Source organism: Gossypium arboreum, chromosome 9 (assembly GCF_025698485.1).
Source record: "Gossypium arboreum isolate Shixiya-1 chromosome 9, ASM2569848v2, whole genome shotgun sequence".
Lineage (NCBI taxonomy): Eukaryota > Viridiplantae > Streptophyta > Magnoliopsida > Malvales > Malvaceae > Gossypium > Gossypium arboreum.
The window spans coordinates 49,490,203-49,516,192 of record NC_069078.1 but is presented as its reverse complement, the minus strand read 5'-3'; the positions used below and the strand labels follow the sequence as shown (position 1 = coordinate 49,516,192).

At 34.2% G+C, this 25,990-nt stretch overlaps 2 protein-coding genes and 1 non-coding gene across 4 annotated transcripts; 1 reads left to right on the top strand and 2 right to left on the bottom strand.

The window, feature by feature from the left end:
- Window positions 1-93: 93 nt before the first annotated feature.
- LOC108456652 (PR5-like receptor kinase) lies at window positions 94-3,268 on the top strand. Of its 2 annotated transcripts, none has more exons than XM_017755217.2 (5): window positions 94-770; window positions 972-1,078; window positions 1,162-1,191; window positions 1,373-2,537; window positions 2,988-3,268. In XM_017755217.2, exons 1-4 carry the CDS (start codon window positions 94-96, stop codon window positions 2,521-2,523), a joined length of 1,965 nt encoding a protein of 654 aa, XP_017610706.1. In that variant the 3' UTR covers window positions 2,524-2,537; window positions 2,988-3,268. The 2 variants fall into 2 exon arrangements, with proteins under 2 accessions (XP_017610706.1, XP_017610704.1); XM_017755215.2 differs by having other exon boundaries at window positions 1,373-2,556.
- A 17,903-nt stretch (window positions 3,269-21,171) lies between these two features.
- Window positions 21,172-21,252, bottom strand: TRNAL-CAG (transfer RNA leucine (anticodon CAG)). Its single transcript has one exon. It is a non-coding gene; the product is annotated as a tRNA-Leu (tRNA).
- Window positions 21,253-23,631: 2,379 nt separating this feature from the next.
- Window positions 23,632-25,452, bottom strand: LOC108455905 (reticulon-like protein B9). Its single transcript, XM_017754481.2, has 4 exons — window positions 24,937-25,452; window positions 24,315-24,495; window positions 24,008-24,219; window positions 23,632-23,930 (listed from the first exon to the last, which is right to left on the bottom strand). Exons 1-4 carry the CDS (start codon window positions 25,040-25,042, stop codon window positions 23,773-23,775), a joined length of 657 nt encoding a protein of 218 aa, XP_017609970.1. The 5' UTR covers window positions 25,043-25,452; the 3' UTR covers window positions 23,632-23,772.
- Between the last annotated feature and the right edge of the window lie 538 nt (window positions 25,453-25,990).

Genomic DNA, 25,990 nt, shown 5'->3' with positions numbered 1-25,990 from the left:
AACTGTAAACTTCTTTTGGACAAGTGATTGGGAGGATTTACGTTTATCATCTTCTCGTCATTCTTCTATTCTTTTGGCTTATTAAATTCTAACATGTTAACAAAACTTGCAGCAACATTAGGCTTGCTTTCCCTTGCTGCTTTCTCATTTTTTGAAGCTGTTAATGGTGCGAGACGACTCACAAGTGTAGGCTGTAACCCCTCTTCCTGCGGAAATTTAACCAACATCAGGTCCCCTTTCAGATTAAAAGCCGACCCTCCCCAGTGTGGCCCTCCTTCCTATGAACTGATTTGCCAAAATAACCGCACCTTCTTGAGCAGTGATTTGGGTTTCTATGTTGCAGACATCTTTTATGATGGCTTTGGAACAATTCGATTGGTGGATCAGAGTCTGGACGCTAAACAATGCTCCATTCTTCCTAAATCCCTTGTATGCGGAGAAGTTACTGATTTTATCTATTTTGTGAGTTGCCGAGCACCCATGGCCTCTTCTCTCTACGTCGACGCCGCTCCTTGCGCGAACGCCTCCTCTCCCTACCCTTACTTTTATGCTTTATTTAGCGCCGACTCGCTGAACGCCACTGGTTTTGATGAGTCTTGCACCGTGGAAATCCAGGTGCCGAGACCCGTTCGGTTGCAGTCTTCTAACATCAGCGCTCTGCGTCGTCTATCCATTTTCGATATTCACCGGGAGCTTCTCATGGGTTATGACGTGCCATCGGAATGCGCATACACGCCTCGTTCCAGCAACAACATCACACTTGCCAAAATGTAAAACTTCACAACAATCAATCAATTTTATGTTGCCAATGTTGTTGAGGGGAGCCATCAACATCGGGGAGTCTTTGAAGTGTCTACGATACTTCAATAATTGCTCTTAAAGAATTCGACTTTCTCAACAATAATAAATTTCCTTTTGTACTTTATAGAAAAACGAACATTGTTTTTATTGAATTAGCCTTTGAAATGTAGATTATGGCGGTTGAAGTTCATCCTCTACAATTACTTCGATAGCTTTCGAATATTTCTCGCCCACGGCTTTCCATCGCTGGTCACTTATACTAATTATTATACTTCAAGTACGCTGCTTTTTAGTGTTCCATTGGAATTCCCTGTGTGTTTGCTTTAGAATTACTAATCTTTACTCATTTTCACTTGACAGGGACCCAGTTTATCTTCCTTATTCTAACAGGTGAGAATCAATTTTACCAACACTTTTGTTTTTACTATACGATTATTAATATAATCAATCATTGGTTTTCGTTATATAATTATGAGTCGAATCAACATAACTCTAATTCAGATAAAACAAGAAATTTTTGTCTTTATGCTTTTTATGTTGATGCCTTTGAATTACTGATTTTCTTGTACAGGAGTTGCTATTGCTATTAGAACTCTAATCGGGGTTTCAAGCTTGAGTATAGTTGTAGTATTTAAGTTTCGAAGAAGACACTTGTGTGTGGATGATACAATTGAAGAATTTCTTCGAATGCAAAACAAGTTAATGCCCATAAGATATTCTTATTCAGACATAAAGAGAATGACAGAATCCTTTAAAGAAAAATTAGGGCAGGGTGGCTTTGGATCTGTATTCAAAGGAAAGCTTCGAAGCGGTCATTTTGTTGCAATAAAGTTGTTAGAATTGTCAAAATCTCAAGGGCAAGATTTTATCAATGAAGTTGCTACCATTGGAAGAATTCATCATGTTAATGTGGTAAGACTTGTGGGGTTTTGTGTAGAAGGATCGAAACAAGCCCTTGTTTATGATTTTATGCCAAATAGTTCTTTAGATAAGGTCATATTTTCAAAAGAAAAGAACATCAATTTGAGCTGGGAAAAAGTATTTGAGATTGCAATCGGAGTAGCTCAAGGAATAGAATACTTGCACCAGGGATGTATTATGCAGATTTTGCATTTTGATATCAAACCGCATAACATTCTTCTAGATGAAAACTTCACCCCAAAAGTCTCAGATTTTGGTCTTGCAAAATTGAATGCTATAGATAACAGTATTGTGTCTCTCACTGCAGCACGAGGTACTCTCGGATATATTGCTCCAGAATTGTTTTACAAGAACATTGGCAATATCACACATAAGGCTGATGTTTATAGTTTCGGAATGTTGTTAATGGAAATGGCGGGAAGGAGAAGCAATTTGAATGCACAAGCCAGACAATCTAGTGAAATATATTTTCCTTCTTGGATTTATGACCGATTTGATAGAGGGGAGGATTTAGAAGTGGAAGATGCCACTGAGAGCGAAAAGAAAACTGTAAGGAAAATGATCATAGTTGCTTTCTGGTGTATACAAATAAAGCCTACGGATCGTCCTTCGATGAGTAAGGTTTTAGAAATGCTTGAAGGCAATGTTGAGCTCCTTGAAATACCTCCAAAGCCATTTCTATTATCTATGGAAAGATCATCTGAGGACTTTGAAGATGAGCTCACCACATCAGCCGATGATGCTACTACTACCATGAGCATGGAAGGGGCAGAGTATAATATTCATAGCTCAAATGACTAACTGACTGAGTTAGAGTAAGAATTTCCCTTACGAGTAAGAATTTCCCTTCTTTCTCTTTACTACCATGTTTTTGTTTGCACTTATAACTTGATCTTTAACCTGTTAATAAGGTTCAAATTCTGAAACTTCCATTAATTTGGTTTATGAAATCCGTATATAGAATAATCATGTTTTTATCTTTTAAGAGCTTACAAGTAGAATACTAATAGCAAATAATGCAGTTATGATCAGCTAGAACCAGACTAAATTCAATAGAAAGCGCAACAAAGTGAAAATTGGAATATTTTCAGATAAGGTGTACATGTAGTAGGACCTAAAAACTAGAATAATTTTGAGAGAGAATTCACATATAACATATGGTAAGATTGGACATGAAACCAAACTTTACACTGTCAAATCCTTATATATGTATATAGAATATATACTCCTTATTCTCTCAACTTGTTTCTTCTGTGGATATTCAGGGATCTGACACTTTGATCAGATGATTCTCCATGAAGGAAAGGAAGCTACTGCGTGAAACCGAACTTTGCTCTGTTCCATATAAGAGATTGCTGTACACGGTCTTCTGTCAATCTTTCCGTGTGTTTTGTTAGACATTTTGGTTGTAAGTTGTATAAATAGTGCAAAAACAATGTTGATGACATAATAAAAATGTTGGTTGTGTAAAGAATATTTCGAAGCACTTTATACTGTTGTATTAGGAATTATTTTATGAATGCATTTTGCAAGTTTTCAGGAAAAACTTGGTAGGGAGTGATTTAGATCTTATCATGAGTGTGAGACTGTTATATGATAAGTGGTGGGACTTGGGCAAGGTGCCATAAATTATGTAACTAAACTCCTTGTTAGTTTCTTCATACATGAACATCACAAAGTTAGCCAGGCTGCAAAATTGAAACTTTAATCAGCAAATGTCATCCTTAATAAATCCACAGACTACCTACTACGAAAATCCAAAAAGGAGTTTGGAGGACTATATGCATTAGTGTTGGTGCCATCGACTTCCTAAATAAAGCTACAATTTTCACCCAACTCACTACCATTTTGTAGTTGTAGTGATTTGTTTTAGTTTCCTTGTCGATGTTATGTCTTAAATATTTGTAAATCCAAGGTATTGTGGGTTTTAAGCAATTAAATTTGGTCATTTTATTAAAATTTTTACAAAATTATATATATATATATATATATTTAAATAAATGAAGAGTCTCTTTCAATATTCTATTTTATGTAATTTTAATTATATAGGTAAAAGCAAATTGTGTTCATTTAAATTACTGACCTCGAAAAAAATTATTTAATACCTCAAATTGTTATAATAAATTGTTTAATTTACATAATATCATCACTTTTCAAAAATAAGGCTTTTTTTTAATTTATCTTTTAATCCATACATATACTTAATCTAAAAGATAGCTGTGAATTGGTTTTGTAATTTTTTAAAAAATTATATTGTTTGAATTAGGGTTATATAATTTTTACCTTTAAATTTGGTAACTAGATTCACTCTATATTTTTATTCATTTTGGTACATAAATTTGTCAACTAGATCCATTTTAATTGTTGAACTTGGATTTTATCAAAATTTGATGATATAACCAGTGTTCTTGGTATACTAGTCCAAGCAAAAGGGTTGAACTAATTGAATCGCAAACTACTCAAAATTAATAAAAATAAAAAAATTGTTACAAAAACTAGAAGTTGAACATGTTGAACAAATTCAATAAAAAAATTTATTTTTTTAAAATTTTGTGATTATTTATTGTTGGTAAGGGCGAGTAAAATTCGATTCAACTCGAAAAAAATTGAAAAAAAAAGTTCAAAATTTAAATTATCCAAACCGAATTAATCAAGTTAAACGAATCAACTCGATTTTTTTTTGAATTTACTTTCTCCTAAAAACATTTACTTCCCCTCAAACCCCCAAAACTTTTTTCCTTTTGTTTTCCACCTAAAACTTTTACTTCCCCAAACCCCCAAAACTTTTCTTTTTACTTTCCCCCCAAACTTTTACTTCCCTTAAACCCCTCAATTTTTTTTTCTTTTCACTTTCCCCCAAAACTTTTATTTCCTAGTATACCTCTTTTTTTTTAATTTATGTATACTATTTATATTATTGAATTAAATTTCACATTTTGTATTATTTATTTTATTGAATTGTTTAATTATGCTGAATATTTATTAATTTATCTTAAAATTAAATTATTGATTATGCCATAAAATATTCATGTTAAAATTTTTATTGGTATCAATTTCACATTTTATCTTTAAAATAACTTTTATTAAAAATCACATTTTTTACATTTAATATATTTTTTAATTTCTAGTGACAAGAATCAAAAGATAATTGAAGCAACTAAGCAAGTAAAGAAGCTAATCCGTATGTAAAATATTAATAAATAAATATAAGGGGATAAAAGTTAATAACAAATTTGCTTATGTAGGTGACAATGGCTACAAGGATTCAAAGTCATTTTTTAATTTAATTCAAATAAATATATTCGATTTGAACTCTATCTCACTCAACTCAATTCGAGAAAATTTCAAATCAAGTTAGGATGATAAAATAAGATTTGTGAACTTGATTAAATCAAAAAAATTTCATTCGATTCAATTTGACTTGATCAAAGGCTTACCCCTAATTGTTGGTCTAGTAGTTGAACTGATCAAACCTATTGAATTGAAAACCAGTGGTTTGATCGATTATTAGAGCATTGTATGCAACACTTTAAGATTGTATCACGCCAATTTATATAAATTTTTTTAAATTTTCAAGTGATGATGTGGCATAATCTCAGAGTATCACGTCATCGAACTTTTATATTTTTCAAGATCATGAACTAAAATGAATCTAATTGCTAAGTTTAGATGCCAAAGTGAATAAAATATACAAATACTAAATTAAATGTAATTGTTAAATTCAAGTAAAAATTATATTATCATCTTCAATAAAATTCATATTATATCATAATATATGAGTAAATGTTATGATGATTAGAAATAACATAAATTTATATAATTCATCCAAACATAAAATATTATAAAGGAGTTAACAAATTTTATATATTTTCATGAAATTTTAAAAAGAATAAAGAAATGAGTTAAAAAAGTAGTTAGGTTCTTTAGTTATGATATCTTAATAATATAATATTAACAGAAAAATAGTTTTTCCTTTAATACTAAATATTTAGTAAATAATAGTGCTTGAAACTTTATTTATTTCATTCTTACATTTACCTTTAAAAATAACATCCAAAAGATATAGGATTGAACTCTCAAAATTTGTATTGTATATTTTACATTTGTTATTAAATTAGATAAATTTTTTAAGTTGGCTTTTAAGTTTTATTTTAATCAAATTGATTTTTTGAGGTTGATATCTATTACATAAATTCATGCTTACGATGAATAACATAACATAAACATAGATGTGACACGTGGACAAATAGAAGAACATGTCTTCTCTTTAATTATTCTAAAAATAAAAAAAGCTTAAAATTAAAAAATAAAAATATATATTATAAAAGTTCAAAATGGAAGATAAATCAAATTTTAAAATAAAAATAGTTTAAATTTCAAAAATATTTTAAAATTTTAACCAATAAAAAATAGTTACAAATTTACAAAAATAAAAAAAGTTAAAAACTTTTAAAAATTCAAAATTTAGTTTAATTTTCAAAAATTGAAAAAAGGAAAAGTATTATAAATATTCAAAAGATTGACTGACATTCACCAGGTATTGACCGATCAAGTTTTTTTTTAATTTATAAAACATTTTTAAATTATTTGAAATTTGTATACATTTTTAAAATTTTCTAAATTTTAACTATATTTTTTATTTTTCTGAAAATTATTATTTTATTGAATTATATATTTTATTTTTTGAATTTTTATTATATATTTATATATATTTTAAAAATTTAGAATAATAAAGTAGAAGACACATGTCATTCCCTTATTTGCCCACTTGTCACATCCTAATTTCGCCACTTCATCTAATTGTTTAAAAACAAATGATGTTAACTGTAAGGAACAATTGTGTAACTAATGGTAACCTCAAGGATCAATTTGATCCAAAAAAAATTCAAGGGTCAATCTATATGTTATGCCTTATATTTATAATTAACATTTAATGTTTTTTTTTTTACTGAAAATGCCTACCTTTATTATTCATTAAGAACTTATGTATTTTATAATTAAGTAATTTTCACATATCATTATTTATATTTTGTTGATATAGAGTAAAATAAGAGAGGAGGATAAAGAGGAGTTCGGAGTGGATAATGGAGGTTGATTCATCCGTAGAAGTCGAGAGCCAGAAATGATAGGCTAATTGACAAGACAAGTGCTCAGGTTGCAAAAAGGTCGATCCTCTATGCATAATTTTTTTAAGGTATTTATAGGAGAGGTCCCATTGTCTACTAGTATATATGGGTAGAAGAATTCAATCCCATTAAATGTGTAATGGATAATCATATGCACGTATCATGAGATTCTATCAATATAAGTTAGTAGAACCTAAATAAACTTTTTATTGTATTGGGAGTATGTTCACAATTAGGACGGGCGGTCATGCTCAGGAAGTCAATGTAGAGTCAACAATACCTCTTTGTGCTAAATATTTAATTATTTCATTGGTTAATAAATTATGTATGAATTTTATATATTATAAGTACGAATTAAATTATTATATTTTCATGTGTCGTATTTTTTGGTATTCTTCATTTTTCGTTTTATAGTCCATGTTTCGTGTAACACCCCAAACCCGGTTTGGACGTTATTGTAATAACTCAAATTTTACGGTTATCGGAAAAAGTGTATTTTCGAGTCTCCGTTACTGAAAAATGGATCCGTAAATAATTATAAAAAAAATTTTAAAAAGTTAATTAAGTGGTTAATTAGAGTTTAATTAAGTGAATTTAGCTTAATTAAGGATAATTGATAAAAGGATTAAATTGAATAAAGTGTGAAAGTTTAATTATAGATTAAAAGAAAATAAAAGGACCAAAATGGAAATTATGCCATTTAGCATAAGATTTTTACTTAGATTTCAAATTATAAAATATATATATTTATTAGTAAAATGATATTAAATTAATTTATTATAACTATATTATAAGATATTTATATGATAAATAAATTAGTACAAAGACAAATGTATAGTAAATAAAATATACAAGTGTATGGATAAAATACATATATTTGTAAAACATGTATTAGATATTAAATAGATATTTATTATTTTATAAAAGATATTTATTAATTAAATAATTATATTATAAGATTTTATATGATAAATATATTAAATAATGACAAATGTATGGTTATAAATAAATACAAATGTACTAATAATATACACATAAATAAATAAATAATATTTATTATTTAAGTATAAATATATATATATATATATATATGAAAAAGAATGAAAAAAGGACAGAAATGAAGAAAACAAAGCAAACGAAACAGAGAGCAGGGCAAGGAAAGAATGAAAAAGAGAAAAACAGAGAGCAGGGGAAGGAAAGAATGAAAAAGAGAAAAGAAAGAAGAAAAGGGAAAATTGAAGGTGTAATGCTTGGAAGTTTAATAGGTAAGTCAATTTAGCCATTTTTACTTAATTTTGATGTTTTAGAAGCTTTGAAACAAGATTTTGATAAAATTAAGTTGATATTTTGAAAGTTAATAGATTTCTAGATAATGTTCATGTTGAGTAAAATGATGAAATAAGGGTTTAATTGATAGAAATTCAAGTTAAGTAATTCATAAGTTCTACGTTGAAGGGCTAATTTTTAAAGTTCTTATGGATGAGTGCTGGAAACATATGATGAATAAACATAGAATTGAAGCTTTAATTTTGATTTATGATAATTTTTTTAAGTAAAATTAATGGAAATTGATTTTAGGACCTAGTTGTGATAATGTTTGGAATTAAAGTCTAGTGCTGAAATTATGATTTCCAAAAGTTGTAAAGTAGTTTAAAGTGATATAATAAAGTGTTAATTGAGAAAAATCAGCTCAATTGAGAGGCTAATTGAGTAGGGACGAAATTGTTATTTATTAAAGCTTAAGGGAAAAAAATGGTAATAAATAGCTTGCACTAAAACAATATTGGACAGCAGCAGTAGAGTAAATTTGAAAAATCACCATAAATTGTAGAAATCGAATTAGAAGATGAAAAAAATATGAAATTAAATCTTATTGAGTCTAGTTTCTCATAGAAGAAACGGTGTAAGCAATGGATTTGTAAATCATGAGATATAATGAATTTTGTGAGACAAAGTCAGAATATATTTGGGTTCCCCTGTTCTGAACTTGGAAAATCATCAAAAATTGGATTGAAATAGTTATGGGCTTAAATTTATATGTTTAGAATTCTGAATGAGTCTATTTTCAAGAAAAATAAACGGGAATATCATTCAAATTCTGTACAAGGATATAATTAGTTTTTAGTGAAGAAGGGTCAGAACTGTCAGACAGCAGAACATGAGTAACTTTAAAGAATAAACTGTACTTATTCGATAAACCAAAAATTCTGAACATTTTATGGTAAGAATATATATGAGTCTAGTTTCAGATAGAATTAGCGGATCTTAATTTGGAGTTTTATAGCTCCAGATATAAATAATTTAGTGACTATGACACAGATAGACAGCTTGAATATTCATAAAAGTAAATAATAAAAATTATAGATGATGTTACTTACAAGTGTGTTATATACATTAAGGATGTGGAATGGAGAGGAGGAGGAGGAAAATATATATGAATATCCAGCTAGCATGGCTAATTTGCATGTTTTAGGCTTAAGGACTAAATTGAATAAAAGTAAAACTTCAGGGGCAATTTTGTAAAAATGTCAAAAATGACCAAATTGAAGGGAATGAATTGTTTTATTATCCAAATTAATAAATTGAATAAAATTGTCAATTTAAGATCGAGTGAAAATCGGGAAAATGATAAATTACCAAAATGCCCCTAAATCTTGATATTTCTACAATTTCGCTAGGTAAGTTCGTGTAACTTGAATTATATTCTTAAATGCTTGAAATGTATACTTTTTATATGAATATGATTTGAATGTTTATTATATGAAAATTGATAAAACATTGATATATTTGATAAAAAAAAAGGGGGAAGAAATCCCAGTTGAATGAAAGAAAAATTCGATGAATCTCTGAAAGGGAATTGATGGTAAAAAGGATCTAGCCCAGACAGGTGATCCTATCTTGATATAGCCCTCTCGAAGAATATGTGGAAAATGGATTTAGCCGGACAGTAATCCGAATTAGGGTCTCAATTTAGCTCGACGGTAATTCAGATCCAAGCTCATTAGAGTAATTGTCGTTGCAGGGAATTTAGCCTGGACTGATAATCCCGACAATACTCTATGAGTTTATATTATAGGGGATTTAGCCTGGACTGGTAATCCCACTATAAGGATGAGGTTCACGAGAGTGTGCTCTCTGATATGAAATGTGTAAGACTATGGTTGAAAGATACCATGGTAACCTGATATGAAATGTGTAAGACCATGGTTGAAAGATACCATGGCAACATGACAGAAAATGAGTAAAACCATAGTTGAAAGACACTATGGCATCATGTCAAAGATAAATAAGACCGTGGATGGGAGACGCTATGACATCTAATGAACAATTGATATTCAGGTAATATGTACCGGATGACGAATGGTTATATGAAATGGTTGTGCGAAATGCTTACAAGAACTGGTCATATGGAAATATATGTACAAAATAGTTGTATGAAATAATTATGAAGATAGATAAACGAAATAAGAATAAGTACATGGAATATAATTTATGTTAAGTTTGATATAAACTTTACGGAATAAATATACATAAAATATATGGAAATGATGGAGCATGAAATATTGATATAATGAAATGATTGATATATAGTTATGAAAAAAACGGTAAGAGAATGATATGTTTCATGACATGTACATATATGATTGTCTTTGATATGTTGATACAAGGAAATTATGTAAGTAAAGACAATTATTAAACTCAAGTGTGACATGTCGAGAAAATAAGTATATCAATGTTGAATTTATATGAAATATGTGCAAGTATACTAACAGTGATGTTGTTTGACGCTTAGACAAGTACCAAGCTATTGATTGAATGGTAACATGTTTAATTATAAGGAGCATTGAAATGGTAAGTACTTAGATGAAAATAAAATTTAAGATTTTGTGAAATTTTTTTCTATAATCTCGATTTAATTCCAGTTGGTTTCTAGTGTATGTTTGGGGCTTCGAGGGCCCAATAGAAAGACGTTATGATTATTTTCAAAATCTGAATAATAAATGACTCAGAATTATCTGAAAATGTTCAGTAAACTCCGGTAATGCCTCGTACCCTATTCCGGCAATGGATACGGGTAGGGGGTGTTACAGTTATGGCTGAATCTGGCGATGTCACATGAGAGTGTTTTTGAAAACGCATTGACCTTCAAATCGTTCCAATTATTAACTTTTACCTAGTTTGGAGAAACCGTGTTCTAATTGATTTGATTTAAAACATTTCTTTCACGCGGAAGCTTTTGAAACCCAAATAATTTTTTAAAACCGCTTCATTTACGAAAAATCTTAGTTTATTTTAGAAAAACCATATTTTGTTGCATTGTAGTTTATAAATCCATAATCAACAGTTCAAAATCCCAAATTAAAACCCAAACAGTCCCAAAGTCCATCATACATAAAATACCAATAAAAAATAAGTGATGTAACTGCAAAAGCTGTAAATAAGCAATTCGATAGTGGTCACTGTTGAGCCCTCCGCTGTACCGGTCCATCCAGTCTGGGGATTACCTACACAGATTAAATAGAATAGGGTGAGTTTTCGCAAACTTAGTGTGTAATCCCCATAGAAAATATACACAGTAGCAGAAGTCAGTCATATATCCCAATAATAGTTAATTCGGGCCTGAGCCCTTTACAGAATCGATGTGAACCTTAGTCCACTCAGATATAGAATCAAATACGAACTGCGCTTTAGCCCATTTCAGATATAACATGCATAACAGAGCAGAATAATAGAATCATGCCCACCAGCCCTACAGACCAACTCCGTCCAACCCAACATACCGTATGGGGATAAAATCGACCCACCTAGCCCTACACATCGTGCTGTACCAAAATACGACACATAATCAGATAATTGCAGCTGAGCTGCCAGGTAACAGGTTTGAGAGCCTTTCAGAATACTTCCTCCTTCATAATACCAACCCCACCTCGATGCAATGCGTCATACAAATATGGCATGCTATAAAGCAATTTAACAGATCATACAATCGGTCAGATACACATGCTAAGAGTAACATGCTTAATACATACATCACATAATCAGATCATAGAATTAAGGGTCTAAGTGATGCTTACTGACCTTACGGTAGGTCACAGTCGACTTGGGCGACCAGTGCAACCTTACAGATTATTCCAAAAAAATAGGCTCACACACTCATGTGGCCTACCCGTGTGGACTCATACGCCTGTGTGGCCTACACGGCCTGGCCCAGAATTTCACACGCTCGTGTAGTTCACTCGTGTGGGCCAACATGCCCATGTGGCCCACACAATCCAATTGGTCGAGTCCGTGTCTCGCACACGGCCTCACCAGCCATCACACGGCCATGTCGTGCGCCCGTGTCACGTGTGCACGACCTAGTTCATCGACTACACGACCGTGTACTGCCACACGACTTACCACACGGGATACCACACGCCCGTGTGGCGTCGATAATTTTATTTTTCGGCTTTTACCACTACTCATTTTTTATGTTTCCGGGTATACTCCTGGTTTGTTTTTGATGCATAATCACTCCCGAACAAACCCAAGCCTATAATTGAACACATTTACTCAGTTAATCTCTTAAATGAATGAACTGAACCAAAAACCCCCAAAACGGATTAGACATTTCTTGAGCGTAAAACCCTTACCTTGCGAAACACGAACGCTTCCCACTATGATTCGGCACTAGAATAGCCTCTCACACCAGATTTTCGGCTATCAAAATAGTTGACAAAAAAAATCCCAATTATTACCTTAAAAACCAAAACTTTAAGGCACCAACACCACTTATCGAATTCGCACGATACTCGATTAGACAACAAGGAATCGTTGTGAATAACAAAGACGAAACCACGAACGGAAAAAAAAAAGATAGAAGAAAAAATTTTGGTAGAGATGAAAGGGAGAAAGACAACTAACGTCAGAACCAAAAGAGAATTTCGTAAAGTTTGAAAAAAGAACAGAAACTAAACTGATTTGGTAAATCCCTTCAATCCCTTAATTTCCTCCACTAGACCCATCTCTGGTAACTACTCAGAATTCTACTACCTCTAGAACTCTATTGCAGAGTTGAACAAAAATAAACCTCCCTCGCTCACGCAAGGATTTGAACTCCAGACCTTTAACACACCAACACATGTCTGAACCACTAAACCAGCAAGCCTATTCTGATATGAAATTATAAATATTTTAATATAAACATTCTGACTAGAAGCTAAGGCTTAATTTAGGAAAAAGCCAAAATTCGTCAAAGCTAGGGCTTAAACTTGGAACCTCATACACACACACACCTAGAACACTAAACCACTAAAGCAGACACACAGTTGCGTCAAAACTTAAAGAACCAAATCAATAAGATTTGGAGCGTTACAACTCTACCCTCCTAAAAGAAAATTTTGGCCTCGAAATTTACCTGATCAAAATAGGTGAGGATATTGTCGCCGCATCGCATCCTCAGGCTTCCACGTGGCCTCCTCAATGCTATTATTCTGCCATAACACCTTCACTAAGAGGATAGACTTCCTACGCAAGACCTTAACGTTGCGATCTAAAATCTGAACCGGCACCTCCTCAAATGTTAGATCTGGTCTAACATCAATCTCCTCCACAGGAATAATGTGCGTAGGATCAGAGCGGTAGTACCTCAAGATCGAGACATGGAAAACATCATGTATGCGATCTAATTTTAGAGGTAGCTCCAACTGGTATGTAGCTGGCCCCACTCATTTCAGACGGTACCACCCAATAAACCAAGGGCTCAACTTGTCTTTGCGACCAAACTTCAGAATCTTCTTCTATTGCGAAACCTTAAGGAAAACAAGATCTCCCACAGAATATTCTATCTCTCGACGCTTCAGATCTGCATATGACTTCTCATTATCAGAAGTTACTTTCAGCCGATCTCGAATCAAAAGTACCTTGTCCTCAGTCTCAGAAACCAACTCTAGACCCAGAATACGTCGTTCACCCAACTCAGTCCAGCATAAGGGAGTGCGACACTTACAACCATACAGTACCTCGTAAGGTGCCATATGTATACTAGATCTCTCACGGAATATTCTATTTCTCGACGCTTCAAATCTGTATATGACTTCTCCTTATCAGAAGCCGCTTTCAGCCGATCTCGAATCAAAAGGACCTTGTCCTCAGTCTCAAAAACCAACTCCAGACCCAGAATACGTCGTTCACCCAACTCAGTCCAGCATAAGGGAGTGCGACACTTACAACCATACAGTGCCTCGTAAGGTGCCATCTGTATACTAGATCTCTCACGGAATATTCTATCACTCGACGCTTCAAATCTGCATATGACTTCTCCTTATCAGAAGCCGCTTTCAACCGATCTCGAATCAAAAGGACATTTGTCCTCAGTCTCAAAAACCAACTCCATACCCAGAATACGTCGTTCACCAAACTCAGTCTAGCATAAGGGAGTGTGACACTTATAACCATATAGTGCCTCGTGATGTGCCATCTGTATACTAGACTGCTAGTTGTTATTGTAAACGAACTCTGCTAATGGCAAGTACTTCTCTGAACTGCTTCGAAAATCAATAATACAGCCCCTCAACAGGTTCTCCAGTATTTGAATCACCTTTTCCAACTGACCATCTGTCTGAGGATGGAAAGCAGTATTGAAGTCTAACCTCGAACCCAAAACCTCATGTAGTTTCTTCCAGAACCAAGACGTGAAACGAGAATCCCTATCAGAGATGATCGAGACAGGTACCTCATGTAGCCTCACTATTTCAAAAATGTAGAGTTTATCCAGTTTTTGCAGAGAAAAGTTCGTCCTGACCAGAATGAAATAAGCAGACTTTATCAATCGATCTACAGTGACTTATATAGAATCCTTGTTAGTAGGTGTTAGAGGCAACCCACTAACAAAGTCTATCATTACTCGATCCCACTTCCACGTCGGTATCTTAACTGGCTGCAGCAAACCCGAAGGTAACTGATGTTCAGCCTTAACTTGTTGACTAGTCAAACAACGAGTAATAAAGTCAGTAACCTCACGCTTCAACCCTGGCCACTAGTATAATTCTCGCAAATCTCGGTACATCTTATTCCCGCCGAGATGCATAGCATAAGAACTACTATGTGCTTCTTTCAAAATCGACAGTCTCAAATCCTCATCATTTGGTACACAAATCTGATCGCGAAAACACAGTACCCCATCATTGTTAATCCCAAAATCAATAGTAGCACCACTCTCAACCTAATGGAAATGCAACTCAAGAGACTTATCCCCCAACTGTTTATCTTTGATTTGATCAATCCATATCGGTTTCACTTGAAGTTTAGCTAGCAGACTCCCATCGTCGAAAAGACTAAGTCGAGCGAACATCACTCTCAGATCAATTATGGCTCTCCGACTCAACGCATCGGCCACCACATTGACCTTACCAGAATGATGCTCGATGGTGCAATCATAATCCTTAAGCAGCTCAACCCATCTACGCTGCCTAAGATTCAACTCTTTCTAGGTGATGAGATATTTGAGGCTCTTGTGATCAGTGTAGATAGTAGATTTCTCACCGTACAGATAGTACCTTCAGATTTTCAGCGCAAAGACTACCGCCGCTAACTCTAAATTATGCGTTGGATAATTAATCTTGTAAGTCTTGAGCTGACAAGACGCATAAGCCACCACTTTTCCGTCTTGCATCAGAACACAACTCAGACCCACATGTGACGCATCACTGTATACCACGAAGTCTTTACCAGGCTCAGGCTGTATCAGAACAAGAGATTGAGTCAGAACAGTTTTAAGCTTATCAAAACTCTTCTACTGTGCATCAATCCAAACGAAAGGAACTCCCTTACGTAGCAACTTAGTCATTGAAACCGCGATCAAAGAGAACCCTTTTACAAAACATCGATAATATCCAACCAGCCCAAGAAAGCTACAAATTTCAAACACATTCTTCAGCTGTTTCCAATCCAACGCAGCCTCAACCTTACGAGGATCAACACGAATCCCTCAGCAGACACCACATATTCTAAAAAGGTCACTTCTAGGAGCCTGAACTCACACTTACTGAACTTCGCATACAGCTGTTTCTCACAAAGAGTTTGTAAAACATCTCTGAGATGCTCATCGTGTTCGTCTTCAGACTTAGAATATACCAGGATATTGTCAATAAATACCACCACAAATTGGTCCAGATAAGGCCGAAACACACGGTTCATCAAGTCCATAAATACCGCTGGTGCATTAATCAAACTAAAGGGCATAACTAGAACTCGTAATGTCCATAATGAGTCCTAAATGTCATCTTATGCACGTCAGCTTCCTTTACTCTCAACTGATGATATCTTGATCGTAGATCGATATTAGAAAACACAAAGGCTTCTCTGAATTGGTCGAATAAGTCATCTATTCTCAGAAGTGGGTATTTATTCTTGATTGTTAGCTTGTTCAGTTGTCGATAATTGATGCACATCCTCATTGTCCTATCTTTCTTCTTTACAAACAGAACAGGTGCCCCCCACAGAGACACACTAAGATGAATGAACCCACGATCTAACAGTTCTTGAATCTGAGCCTTAAGATCTATAAGCTCCTTCGGTGCCATTCGGTAAGAGGCGATAAACACCGGAGCTGTACCAGGAATCAACTCAATCCCAAACTCTACCTCTCAGCTCAAAAGTAACCCTAGTAGTTTCACAGGAAAAACATCTAGAAAGTCCCTTACGGTTCTGATATCCTTAACCGAAGAGTCCTCAGAATCAGAAATACTAACATAGGCCAAAAATGCCTCACACCCTTTCCGTACTATCTTTTCTGCTGCCAACACAGAAATTAAATTAGTCAGATAGTCACATCGTTTCCCAATCACGACTACCTCATTGTTCTTCTCGGTTTTCAAGACAACCATTTTTGTTGCACAATCTAGACTCACTCGGTGTTGAACCAGCCAGTCCATCCCTAGAATCAGATCAAACTCCCCAACGGAAGCTCTATTAGATCAGTTGGAAACACTGTCCCTGGACCTGTAGCGAAACGTCTCTATATAACTTATTAACCTGGACAGCTTGCCCTAAAGGACTTAACACAGTTACCTCACTATCAGTACTCTGGAATGGAATCCCCAAAGATTCAAACATAGTACTAGCTACATATAAGTGTGTAGAGCCTATGTCTATCAGTGTAAGATAAGGTACATCAAATATTAAAAACGTACTCATGATGACGTCTAGTGCATCTCTGTCCTCACGGCGATGAACAGCATAGACCAAAACAGGCCGCCTCGCCTCAGTTGATACAGCGCCTTTGCCCGATGCTCTCTACCATTGGCCCATACCGTTACCACCCCTGACTTGATCTCGGCCCCTAGGTGGCTGCTGAACTACTCTCGACGGTCGTGTAGTGTCAATAACTGGAGTTTGCATCTGACTAGTTCTTAATGAAAAACTTCTAACACAATGCTCAGTAGGTGCAACAGTCCTCCAACACTCATCCGGATAGTGACTACCACAGTGTCCACAAAGCGCCACCGTAGTAGGTGCAGTGGAGGCCCAACGCTTATTGGCCCATTAGTCCTGGCCTTTTTATTAGGCCTCATCCCAGAATTCGAGGGCTCTAAATCCCTCTTATCTTTCTTTTATCTCGATTTTGGCGTTCAATGCGCTTTACCTCTTCGGCGATCTTTACTTTTTCAACTAGAGCAGAAAAATCACGCTCCTTTTGCAGAGCTATCAGAACACTTAAACTATCCTTGAGACTATCCTCAAATCGAGTACAGTGCTCATACTTGGTCGTCACCATGCCTCGCGTATAACGGCTCAATCTTAGGAACTCGGCCTTATACTCGGCCACTAAACAATTTCTTTGAGTGAGATTAAAGATCTCCTGCCTCCTAGCGTCAATATAACTGGCCCCCACATATTTACCTTGGAAGGCTGTTTTAAAGAGATCCCATGTCAGTCGTTCGGGCTGAGTGCCTTCCTTAACGGTCAGCCACCATTGATAAGCCTCATCGCGAAATAGTGAAACAACCCCTTTAAGTTTTTGCTCAGCGGTAAAGTCCAAGTCATCCATAATTCTCTTTGTGGACTCCATACAATAATCGGCCACGTTAGGGGCGACTCTAGCAAAACCTCTGAATAACTGAGCCTCATTGGACCGGAGTCGTTCTGTAACCAACCCTCAGCCCCAAATCTAGTGTTGGGCCCAGCGACCCTTTCTAAAATCCTTAACATGACTTAAGACAGTACGTCGTCCCCAATCACAAGATCTCGAGACCCAGTCTCTGTCTCAGGTAATACCGGTATCTCCCTAATATCTAAGTTAGGCAGATTCTCAGATGACGAGGACCCGACTTGAGCCCCTCTACGGCTTCTGCCATGGCATTTAGTACCCCGTCCACGAGTACCACGTGCACTCATCGTAAATTTTAGAATTTATCTGTATTAGCAGTTTTATGCATTAGTTAACAGTTCTGGTATTTTATTAACAGATATTTTATGCAGTACAGTATCAGAATATTCAGAGTCGATTATCGCGAGTAGTAGTCTCACTATAGTTTTTAGTTTACATTACCTAAAGTGTTTTTAGTGTAATACACTACCAAAGTAGTTTCAGTATATTCTAATCATACTTTCAGTCAATTTTAAACAGAGTTTTAGAAACTTGTAGGATCGACGTCGGAGATTCGGTGTACCATAAACTTTTTCCAAAAAATTTTCAAATTATTTACAAATTATTTCCTTAAAACCAATCTTTAAAACCCAAATCCACAGCCGATTTTTTACAACTCGGCTCTGATACCACTAAATGTAACACTCCAAACCCGGCCTGAACGTTATGGTTGAATCTGGCGATGTCACATGAGAGTATTTTTGAAAACGCATTAACCTTCAAATCGTTCCAATTATTAACTTTTACCTAGTTTAAGGAAACCGTGTTCTAATTGATTTGATTTAAAACATTTCTTTTACGTGGAAGCTTTTGAAACCCAAATAATTTTTGAAAACCGTTTCATTTACGAAAAGTCTTAGTTTATTTTAGGAAAACCATACTTTGTTATGTTATACTTTATAAATCCATAATTAACAGCTCAAAATCCCAAATTAAAACCCAAACAGTCCCAAAGTCCGTCATACATAAAATACCAATAAGAAATAAGCGATGTAACCGTAAAAGTTGTAAATAAGCAGTTCGATAGTAGTGGTCACTATTGAGCCCTCCGCTGCACCGGTCCATCAAGTCTAGGGATTACCTATACAAATTAAAAAGAATAGGGTGAGTTTTCACAAAGTCAGTGTGTAATCCCCATAGAAAATATACACAGTAGCAGAAATCAGTCATATATCCCAATAATAGTTATTTCGGGCCTAAACCCTTTATAGAATCGGTGTGAACCTTAGTCCACTCAGATATAGAATCAGATACGAACTGCGCTTTAGCCCATCTTAGATATAACATGCATAACAGAGCAGAATAACAGAATCATGCCCACCAGTCCCGCACATCAACTCGTCCAACCCAACACACCGTGTGGGGATAAAATCGACCCACCCAACCTTACACATCGTGTTGTATTGAAATGCGGCACATAATCAGATAATTGCAGCTAAGCTGCCAGGTAACAAGCTTGAGAGCCTTTGAAAATACTTCCTCCATCATAACACCAACCCCACCTCGATGCAATGCGTCATACAAATATGGCATGTTATAAAGCAATTTAACAGATCATACAATCGGTCAGATACACATGCTAAGAGTAACATGCTTAATACATATATCACATAATCAGATCACAGAATCAAGGGTCTAAGTAATGCTTACCGACCCTATAGTAGGTCACAATCGACTTGGGCAACCCATGCAACCTTACAGATTATTCTAGAAAAATGGGTTCACACGTCCATGTGGCCCACACGGCCCAAATTGACCTATCCACACGGCCTGGCCCAGAATTCCACACGCCAATGTGGTTCACCCGTGTGGACCCACATGCCCATGTGGCCCATACGACCCAATTGGTCGAGTCCGTGTCTTGTACACGACCTCGCCGACCGTCACACGGTCATGTCATGCGCCCGTGTCACTCGCGCACGACCTAGTTCATCGACCACACGGTCGTGTACTGCCACACGGCCTACCACACGAGTGACCACACGCCCATGTGGCATCGACAGTTTTGTTTTTCGGCTTTTGTCGCTACTCGTTTTCTGTGTTTTCAGGTACATACCTGGTTCGTTTTTGATGCATAATCACTCCGAAGCAAACCCAAGCCTATAATTGAACACGTTTACCCAGTTAATCTCTTAAACGAACGAACTGAACGAAAAACCTCAAAACGGATTAGACACTTCCCTAGTGTAAAACCCTTACCTTGCGAAACACGAACGCTTCCCACTACGATTCGGCACTAGAACAGCCTCTCGCACCAGATTTCCGGCTGTCAAAACAGTTAACAAAAAAAATCCCAATTATTACTTTAAAAACCAAAACTTCAAGGCACCAACACCACTTACCAAATTCGCACGATACTCGATTGGACAACAAGAAATCGTTGTGAACAGTAAAGACGAAACCAGTATCGGAAAAAAAAAAGATAGAAGAAGAAATTTCGACAGAAATGAAAGGGAGAAAGGCAATTAATGTCAGAACCAAAAGAGAATTTCGAGAAAACTAAAGTTTGAAAAAAAAAAAGAAACTAAATCGATTTGGTAAATCCCTTCAATCCCTTAATTTCCTCCACTAGACCCATCTCTGGTAACTACTCAGAATTCTACTACCTCTGGAACTCTATTGCAAAGTTGAACTTGGAACCTCTCACACACACCCAAAACACTTAACCACTGAAGCAAATACACAATTGTGTCAAAACTTACAGAACCAAATTAATAAGATTTGGGGCGTTACATTCGGGGTTATGATTGTTCTTCCCAACAATATTATCTCCAAGGTTAAAACATGTGTTCTCTCTTTAAGAATACAATTTGACTTATCATTGCACCCAACACTTGTTTATATTTACATGAATCATTATTATATGCTAGAATTTTTATTTAAAATTTTGATAAATTAATTATTCGAATATATAACATCTTTTAATCTTTGAATTGATAACACTTTTCTTATTTTTTAAAATAAAGATATAATTATTTTAATATAAAAATGATTAAAATTTTATAAAATATAAAAAATTTTATTTTATCAACTATTTTTACTATTAATTATTTTTTGTTATATTTCTATTATTATGTTAATTATTTAAAAATATACTATGATATTAAATAGTTTCATCCAATTAATTAAGGTAAATAGTTATAGTGGGCCGTTAGCCCAGCCGCGGCAAAAATACAAAAACTTGTAACAAAAACTTGTCAAGAATGGGATTCGAACCCATGCCCTTTCGGACCAGTACCTGAAACTGGCGCCTTAGACCAACTCGGCCATCTTGACCTTCTGTTTATAATATAAAGATATTTAGCAAATAAATATTAAAAAAATTGGGAATAAAATATCCATTAAAAGAAAAATGAAAAATGCAAACGTTTTACACGCTTCAATTAAATGGGTTGTTTTCTTTGCTGCCACTATTATCATTTAGTTGATTTAATCCATAATAACATTTATTCAGTTGACCTTTGCAATAATAAATAAAAACAAAAAATGCAAGTGTTGAGGGGACTTTGTGCCTTTTTGTCTGTCTGTCAGTTCTAAATCAACTCATTCATGGCGATGAGTATAACTCTTTATCTGTAAATTGAATTTCAAGGGCTTTAAACTTTATTGGCTTAAACATTCTCTTTTAAGTAATAACATGTGCTTGGAGTAGACAGCAGAACGATATGCACATTCTTTGTTGATTTGCATGACTGGACTGAAGTGAAAAGACAGCAATAAACAAGCAACTCAAACTTGATCTCATTATATAGACATAATTGTTCTCATCAATTATAATCATGCACTGCTATATCCTCGCAATACATATGTATGATCTTCAGCCTGCAACTCAGTAATACCCTGAGAATGCATCTGTGTAATTGCATAAACCTTTATAGTTAGTACTAATTAGTACATCATCTTTGAAGTTTTATGTTTCAAAGTAGCAAAAAGATGCTCAAGACAGAATGAGTAAGCTAAAATGGAACATGTTAAAGCTTTGAAATCAAGGATTTATGCACCACAAGCTGCACCACAACCAGCACCACCACACCCAGCAGTACATCCTCCACCATAAAAATTGGTGTCACCTGAGTCAGTTTTCTCCTTGGATACACCATCCGCGCAAGAGAATAGTATGGCTGAAATGGAAGAAAGGGTGAGCAAAGCAGCCCATAAGACTAGGAAAAGACCACCTATCCCACCTCCATCCACATCACTAATTACTTTCAGTTCCCTAACCATCTTCTTCTTCTTCTTCTTCCCCAAGCCTTGATTAGTGATATTGATGGATGGTGTGGTTTAATTTCCTTGAGTGAAATGAGCATCCAAAGACTCAAGTAGTGAGTGTTCTTATATATTTGCTAGTAGCTAGGTCATTGACTTAATAAAAACCATAAGAATGATATAATAATATATGCTCCAAGATCCGGAAAGCCTTAGTGAGATATTTCCTTAATTTTCCACTCAGCTTTTTGTGATTCTTCTTGTTTGCACTAGAATTGGCAGGCATGAACCATCAGAAATTGACATGAAATATTAGTAGTGGGTCAACATGCAGCACTACAAATGAAATATGTATGATGCATGGTTGGTTTTATATGCACTTCCACTCTTTCTTGTCACTCAAAAAATTGATAAAAAGGAAAAAAAAAAAAAAAAAAACAAGCTATATGTTAACTGCTTTAATCCATGACAGTCAAATTCTGAGAATCTGTGTGTGATCAGCACTAATTAGATGGTTGCTAGTGGCCACCATCTTGAAATACATATATATATATATATATTTATAATTCTCAATTATTGAAGGGCAACTTTTTCCTTAGTAGTAACTTGGGCAGGCTGGAACTAGTCCAATCTTATCCTAAATTAACTGTGGAGAAGAGAGTTTAAAAATGCAATTATTTGTCTAATTAGTGGACACTTCCCAAAAACAGCTTTAATAATAGAAACTTTTTAGAGAGTTTCCAAATCCTGATTGAATTTTTTAAGCATAATAATTTATTTAATTTTTAAACTTTTAAAAATTTATTTTAATCATTCATATAATTTATTGTTCCTTTACTTTTTGAATTTACTCTTTTGTCAAATTATCACAAATTAGAAAAAAATTAACAAACATTAATTTTACTAATGTGTGTATATATGTGGATCATGCCATAGGGATGTTATATTAACAATTAATTAATTTTAAAAAAATTGAGAAATATCTAAATATATATATAGAAAGTTATATTAAAATTATTTAAAATTTTGTAAAAATAAAATAAAAATTTAAATTTTTTTATTTTTTAAAATTAATAATTAATTAATTGTTGATGTAGTATTCATCTTATAGTCGAGGAGTATGTCAACATCAGTAAAATTTATATTTCTCATACATTTTAAGGCGATTTACAAATTTAAAAGTTAAAAGATACGATAAATGATGGAGAGTTAAAATAATTTTTTATGTAAAGTAGGAGGGATATTGTTTATAGCATCACAAAACACATGTATGTACCACTCATTCATCTGTTTTACTTGTTTTGGTGAAGATTCTGAATTGAATTCTGACAAAAAGTATGGTGCTATCATATCCCACTATCATTTAAATCCAAAGCACTGCACTGAAGCCATTAACTTATGCAATGCAAAGCAATTAGTGGTGTAAATGTGGACAGCAAACAGAGGAGATCAGAAAATGGTTTTTTGCTTTCATTTAGATTCATTTATCAGACTGTAAGTCTGTTTTATTAGACCACCCCATCAAACAAATTTCATTATTTTACAGGATTTTATTTACATTTACATGTGGAATGGTAACATTTGGGCTATTTACGAATGTTTCTTTTCCTTGACTGTTCCTCTGGGTATCTTGTTAAGAAACCTTTTGTACACTTTGCTCCCCTTTCTAGTCATTTGGCCAGCATGATAATCAACTTCATCCTCATACCGAGTGTACAGATATGGCAGTGTTTCCATGCTCACAAGCCCTTTAAAGAAAAACTATTATTGCTTGAATGCTCTCAATGCTTTAAAAATCATTAATAGTGATATGATTAAATCTTACCAATGAAGAGAAGGTTGACGAAGTCGAAACAAGATCCAATCACCGATAGTACGTACAGAGAAATAATGACCAGAAAGAAATTGACAGGATCATTCCCACTAGCAATGTGGAGGAGCTTTTGAAGGAACTGATTGAACCTCCAATGGAAGAAGTAAACAACTTCACTGAAGGCAGCTTGATCCGATAACAACTGAGGGATCATTGGACGTTTCCTTGGAGATGAAATGTGAATCAATATTAGGTTTGGATTAATGAATGTTAGGGTTTAGGGTGGGGAAGCAAAAAGAAAAGGAGAATATATATATACCATCCAAAATAATCAGCAGAAATGCACCAGATGAAGATGGCAAGCATGGCGGTGATGGAGATGTGACAGAGGAGGGTGACGAAGTTGTACTCGACCACCTCGAAGAGAAACCAAATGGTTGTCACTGCCGTTAACAAGGCGGCTGATACCTTTGGGTTCCTCCATAGTAATACATCAGCAACTGAAATTTTTATTTACTTTTATTAGACTCCCATTAACAAAATTTAATATCGTTAATTAGCCAATATTAGTTCATTAAAATATTTAAAAAATATATATAAATGAATTTATTTTTGATGTGGTCTTATTATAAAATAAAATAAGTTTGTTTTCTATAAAGGTTATTGATAATGTCAAAACATCCACGTAAATGATTTATTGACAATATTAATATATGGTATGAAATATAAATTTAATTAAAAAGTATTCTTACTTATCCACTATTTTCATATTAAATTTGTTTTTTTTTTTAATTGCTACCACAACACAAATAACTAAAACTTTGGTTGAAATTCTTTTCGATTTCAGTCTGCAACACAAGGCTCTTTCATTCCAACCTTATCACCAAACACAAAAGTAGTGAATATATATGGGTATGCCAAAAGAGAGATGGAAAGAATACCTTTTCCTCCACCAAGAATGGCATGCATAGGCCTTTGGCGTCCAAAGAGCTTTCCCCGTGGGGTGATCTCATTCTCGGATTCTGATGATGAGTCATATATCGGCATGGTTGAATTTCTGTATATGTATATATGGCTTTTGTTGTTGATGCCGGAAATAATGTTTGTCTGTGAATCACCAGTTTCATTGAACCAATTTTATATACGAAATTGGATGGGGGGAGGGTGTTCTAAGCTTGGTAAGAAAGTAAGTGAATAGTGGGCATAAAGAAGAAAGGAATGGCTTGGGGCCTTTAATTTCCTTTGCAAGGGTTATTACTTTGCATGCCCGCCACTGATCATATAAAGTAGTGAATCTTATTTTTCCATCTTGCCTTAGGAACCCCGGCCCCTCCCCCTTCCCCTTCACATATACTCTTTATTAACAGGGAGTTGAAGTAGCTTCTGCTTAATTAATAACCCTTTTCCATTAGCTTTTATTTCAGGCATAACTTGATGCCTCCAACCCCACTTCTTGTTCTTTCTATTAACTTCTATATTGTTATTAGAAAGGCGTCTTCATGAATAATCATTTCCTTAATCTAAAGTCACCAATTATAGTTAGATGACATATACTTTACTACATCAAGCCATAAGAGGTTGCGTCTCCATAGGCTCAAAATATGAGCATTATTTTATGATAAACCCGACTTGACAAATAAAAATAATAGTTGGATTGTCTTGTTCTCGATTAGCAAAATGAATTTTTAATATTGAAGTCTTTCTTTGGTTGTTTTATGAACTTGGCTTCATTTTCTTTGTGGCTATTCTTACATTTATTTTCAGCATTCGTAAAACATACATATGCTAAGGCACATTGCAATAATATATAAAACCAAAAATTTAGAAACAAATTAACTAATATAACTTTTGTTGCATTTTATTATTTATAAATAATAATTTTAATTTAGCTAAATAAATTTAATTAATAAAAATTCATCGTAAATATTTTTATTCTATTAAAATATTTGTATTTAGAGTTGGGGCTCGGATCAAGCTTACTTCAAACTCAATTTT

Excerpts from the sequence above, each read along its gene's own strand:
- LOC108456652 (XM_017755217.2), top strand. The coding sequence starts at position 94 with ATGTTAACAAAACTTGCAGCAACATTAGGCTTGCTTTCCCTTGCTGCT. Across the intron at positions 771-971 it reads AACATCACACTTGCCAAAAT|ATTATGGCGGTTGAAGTTCA; the intron begins GTAAAACTTCAC and ends TTTGAAATGTAG. Across the intron at positions 1,192-1,372 it reads TATCTTCCTTATTCTAACAG|GAGTTGCTATTGCTATTAGA; the intron begins GTGAGAATCAAT and ends TTTCTTGTACAG.
- LOC108455905 (XM_017754481.2), bottom strand. The coding sequence starts at position 25,042 with ATGCCGATATATGACTCATCATCAGAATCCGAGAATGAGATCACCCCA. Across the intron at positions 24,496-24,936 it reads CATTCTTGGTGGAGGAAAAG|TTGCTGATGTATTACTATGG; the intron begins GTATTCTTTCCA and ends TAAAAATTTCAG. Across the intron at positions 23,931-24,007 it reads CGTCAACCTTCTCTTCATTG|GGCTTGTGAGCATGGAAACA; the intron begins GTAAGATTTAAT and ends TTTTCTTTAAAG.